Source organism: Cebus imitator, unplaced genomic scaffold (genome assembly GCF_001604975.1).
Source record: "Cebus imitator isolate Cc_AM_T3 unplaced genomic scaffold, Cebus_imitator-1.0 Scaffold265, whole genome shotgun sequence".
NCBI lineage: Eukaryota > Metazoa > Chordata > Mammalia > Primates > Cebidae > Cebus > Cebus imitator.
In genome coordinates, this window is record NW_016107580.1 from 1,130,618 (window position 1) to 1,135,957 (window position 5,340).

Below are 5,340 nucleotides of genomic sequence, written 5' to 3' on the forward strand. Positions count from 1 at the left end.
ATCCATGCCTTTGCTAAACTGTCCATTTCCAATAAGCTCGATAAGTTCCCACGCAGAAAGGCCATCTTTACTGTCATCAAAGTTGACTTTATAATGTTCAAATTGTTCTTGCTGCCAACCTCCTCCCATAGCTTCTGTAAGCTTCTTAAGCAGGTATTCGATCTATATAAAGAATATGAAACAATTATTTCCTAGTTAAAAAAAACAACATAGTTTTGTATTTATGTTATAAACACTGATTTGTTGAACTTAGGAAATACTCTTTATAGTTTCAAAAATGCCTATCTTTAAAGAGTCTCCTACTACATAGGGAGAGGAATATAAATAAAATGCTACTGATCTGTATTAGTGCAGAATAAGTAAAGGAATAAAAAACTGATAACGCTCTAATAGTGTAGTATATTTGTATACAGAACTAAAACAAACTGCACATGTATAACAATATACAAACTAATTAATGTACTCTGATTACACTGTTAAATATTTTAATGTATCAGAACATTAATCATACCAAATATACAAGCGCTAAATTAAACATCTCAAAGTAATACGTACAAGTTATTGACCAACTTACAAATTTTCCACAAAAGCCAACTATTCAAAATTCATGCTGCTTCTTCCCACTGGAACACTACAATGTTGTAAATAATGGTGGAATACCTAGCCTGAGCAGGAAAAGCTTACTAAATTCTAAAACATCATACTTTGTGTAGAAAATACTGTTATTGAAATAACAGCAGTTAGGCTGGGAGTGGTGGTTCACGCCTATAATCCCAACACTTTGGGAGGCCAAAGCAGGAGGACTACTTGAGGCCAGGAGTTCGAGACCATCCTAGTCAACATGGCAAAACCCTGTCTCTACTAAAAATACAAAAAAATTAGCCAGGCTAATTTTCATGCTTCATGCTGGGATTACACACCTGTAATCCCAGCTACTCAGGCGGCTGAAGCATGAGAATTGCTTGAACCTTGAAGGCAGTGAGTGGAGATCACTGCCACTGCACTCCAACCTGGGCAACTGAGCGAGACTCTGTCTCAAAAAGAAAGAAAGAACAGCAATTAAACAAACAATAAGGCAATAAAACTGAATAAGAATTGATACCTCTTATTTTCTGGAAAGCCCAAATATCCTACAGTGCTCTCAAATTCAACATTATGTCCAAAAACGAATGAATCTTCTCTACCAAATGGCTTCCCCCTCTACTATTGATTTCCATTAGGAATAACACCATTTACATGCCCATTTTAGGATTCTTGTTCCCCATCCCCCACATCAAACCAATGACATAATCCTGCTGTTTTATTTCCCTAAATGAGTGTTTTCAAATTGTGGGTTATGGCCCACTGTAAAGTCAACTTAGTGGATAGCAACCAGCATTTTTTTGAATGGAACAAAAAACATGTGAGTTCATCCACAATAAAGAAATAGTATTTTGTGATAAGTTTTGCTTTGTGTGTGCATGTGTCTATGTGTGCTGGGTCATGACAAAAAACATTTATCTTCCTATGGGTTACAGTGAAAAGAAATTTTATTTTATTTTTTTCTTTCCACTTTCTAAGGGTTTAGAAAAGAAATTTTAAAGCTTTGTCTCAGACAGCTCTGAACTCTGTCACTCCTACTCAATCTGCTTTTGGTCAGGCCTACTGGTTGGTATCCTTACCTCCAGGGTCCCCCCCCCACTTTTATATATATATTCTGCCAAAGGGATTTTTCTAAAACAAAAGCCAGAGCCTGACACTCCTCTCTTTAAGCCCTGCCCTGGCTCCCTATCACCTCAAAGACAGAGGCCAAGCTCCTCTGCATCCCTTGGTGATTATCCCCCAGCCTACTTTCTCACATATGACCCACCTCAGACTTGACACTCCACCGATACCATTAATATCACAGATCAGGGGGTGTAAACTTTTACTGTAAGGGGTTGGACAGTAAATATTTAAGCTTCGTGCCTCTCTATCATGTGTTCTTCCTTGATTTTGTTTTTTTTACAACCCTTTAGAAATATAAAAACTATTCTTAGCACATGTGCTGTGCAAATATAGGCTGTGGGCTGGATTTAGCCAGCAAGCTGTAGTCTGCCACCACTTGCCATAGATTATAAGTAGTTTACCCTCCTACCATACTTTCCTTAGGCTTTATGTCATTCCCTATTCTGTCTTCTCTGTCTAGAATATCTTTTCCCTTCTCTCAACCAAGCTAAGTGGTATTTATTCAAGTCCTACATTCTCTAGAATATTCCTACTCAAAATGACATATGTCATTTGACCAGCAACATTGGCACCACCTAGAACTTGTTAGAAATGAAGACTGTCAGACCAACTAAAGCCCAAAAATCAAAGTCTGTACTTTAACAAAAACCCCTAATACTTCCATATGCACACTAAAGTTTTGAAAAGCATTGCTGCTTTAGCAAACCTGCTCTGACCAACCCGAACCCAGGTCAAGGGTTCCTCTTCTATGTCACTGCACTTAGTGTATTTTCACTTGCTTTCTTTTCAACCATTTTCTGCATTCCTTGTAGGAGAAACCATGTCCCACTCATCCTTAATCCCCAAAGTTCATCATGGTACCTCAGAGCTCAAAAAATGTTTGCTAAACTGAAATTAACTAAGCTAAGCCTCAATTTTCTCATCTATGAAATGGGCATAACAATACTTATAGAAATGCTGTGGGGTGAAATGAGACAAATATGGAGCAATCTGCACAATGACCATCACATAGTAGATACCCTACTAACGTTGCTTCGCTTCTGCACTGAGGGGAATACTATCCAACCATTCAAAATTACATTTGAGAAGGCATTTATGAAACAAGAGAAAGTGAAGAAGAATATGAAACTAAATTTTACTATGAATTCTACTGCACAAAGATTATGTAATTATTTTGACAAATATTTGTCAGAAATAGTAAGTTTAATTTGAAACAATAGGATCATGAGTTAATTTTTTTCCTTTTTCTTCTTTGCATTTCCAATAATTTGGTTATAATATTTTGTAAAATAATATATTTAACAGAAAAACAGACATGCATGTTTGCAAAGGCATGTACATTCACAAAATATCACAAGTTGAAAAAATATCAAGAGAAGCCAGGTGTGGTGGCTCACGCCTGTTTTTTTGGAAGGCTGAGACAGGAGGACCGCTTGAGGCCAGGAATTCAAGATCAGCCTGGGCAACATGGCAAGATCTCACCTCTACAGAAAAATTTAAAAGTTAGCCAGGTATGGTGGGACATGCCTGTAGTCCCAGCTACTCAGGAAGCTAAAGAGGGAAGATCGCTTGAGCCAAGAAGTTTAAGGTTACAGTGAGCTATGATCACAACACTGCACTTGAGCTTGGGCAACAGAGCAAGACCCTATCTCATTTTTTAAAAAAAGAGAGAAAAATGAAAAAATATATTAGAAGTTCTATTGATTTAATTTGATGAGATGCTGTAAGCTCTCTTAGGACAAAGATTTATCTTATACCCTAACAATAGCACATGGTAAGTGTTCACCAAAATTTACCTGTTGGAGAAAAACACACTTAGATCTTTCCCTTCTCTTGCTGGAGAGATGTCATCTACTGTTAAACTTACCAGGTATTATCAGGTAGTTCCTTGGCTCTTTAAAGAGAAGTAACAGAGATAGACAGAGAAAGAGGAAAAAAGAAAATGTTAAGAAAAAGAGCGAAAAGGGAAGAGGGAAGGAGAAAAGGAGACAGAAAAGAGAAAGGTATAAAAACATTAAAGTAAAGAAGAAATTAGAGGCGGGGTGCAGTGGCTCACACCTATAATCCCAGAACTTTGGGAGGCTAATGCAGGCAGATCACCTGTGGCCGGGAGTTTCAGACCAGCGTGGCCAACATGGCGAAACCCCATTTCTACTAAAAACACAAAAATTATCTGGTTGTGTGGTGGCGCACACCTGTAATCCCAGCTACTTGGGAGGCTGAGGTAGGAGAATTGCTTGAACCAGGGAGGTAGAGGTTGCAGTGAGCCGAGATCACGCCACTGCATTCTAGCCTGGGTGACAGAGCAAGACTCCATCTTAAAAAAAAGAGAGAGAGAGAGAGAGAGAGATTAAAGAGATAAACGCAAGAAAAAGAGAGTCAAAAAAGACATTAAGATAAACAATTGCTCAAGGTAAAATAATCAGTGGCATTAACAGGTACAGAAATTCAATCTCTCTAAGGCAGCAAAAAGAAGGGCCCAGGCTGGCAGCTTACAACTTAGGGTAAAGGGAGTTCAGGCCCAAGTAGAAGTTTCAGTAGCAAGGCAAAGGAAGCACCTGTGTATGAGCACGTGTGTGGAGGATGACTACAGGTGGGTGAGACAAGATGGTGGAGCCAACTGACCATGTCCTTACACAAGTCAAGAATCAGCCTTAGCTTTTCCTCAGCTACCTCTTACTGAACCCAAGCCATTCACACTCCAAGCTTCAGTTACCTCTTCAAAATCAGACGACTTTTTATGTTTGTAACTCAGACAGCACCTATTAGTAGCAAACTCAGCTCTAGAATTAGCTTGCCAGGTTCATCATGAACCTTTCTGAAGGTGCCCTCCCAAGCCTTGTGATGTTGTTATTAGCACCCAGCTTCGTTCTGCTCAGCATTCCCAGTGACTGTGCCAGACAACTAATCTAGATTCATTTCCTGCTGACTTTCAACACAATCAGATACTTACCATAACCAAATAACGTAAGGGCCTTTTGATTCATTAAATTGGCCCAAGGAGAAACAAACATTCCCATTCTCCACTATTTAATTATACTAAATAATAAATCACGTGTTCCGTGTTAGTCTCGAGTGGTCTGCATCAATTCTAAGAGCTCATTCAGTTTCAGGAAGCAGCTTACTTCCTCCTTCCAGGCAAGTTTCACCAAAAATAACAAAGAAGAAACTTTCAAGATGCATGTGATTTTCAAGGCCTTCAGTTTCAAAATTTATCTTATTAAAAATTCTTTATCATCATTAATAAGGGGCATTTTATTGGCTTAACAGGTTTTATTTTATTTAGAGTCTCTTAAAACTATATCCAGTTCAAGTTTTAACTACATCAAGGCAATTCTTCCAAATAAGTACATAAGAGACACATCCTGTTTTGTTCCTGCCTCTGTGAGAAATGAATACTAAACAAAAACTATACTTTATAGGCACATATTTCCAGGAAGATATTCTAACAAAAATTACAGAATCCAACTCAAATGGGGACATATTATTTCTTACATCTATGTGACAGAAACAACTTAACTTCACTATGTAAGTCACTTAAATATTGATTTAACATTCTTGAAACTACTTTCTGGGTAACAGAAAATTGAATCAAAAGCAAACATTATCTTTTTTTTTTTTTTTTTGAGACAG

General features: G+C 37.9%; 1 protein-coding gene across 1 annotated transcript in view; it reads right to left on the minus strand.

The window, feature by feature from the left end:
* The window catches only part of SWAP70 (switching B cell complex subunit SWAP70), a 90,243-nt gene that overhangs the window by 28,726 nt on the left and 56,177 nt on the right, over positions 1-5,340 (minus strand). The window contains exon 4 of the mRNA XM_017500302.2: positions 2-162. Within this exon, the coding sequence (XP_017355791.1) occupies positions 2-162 (161 nt within the window). The remainder of the gene's footprint in view (position 1; positions 163-5,340) is intronic.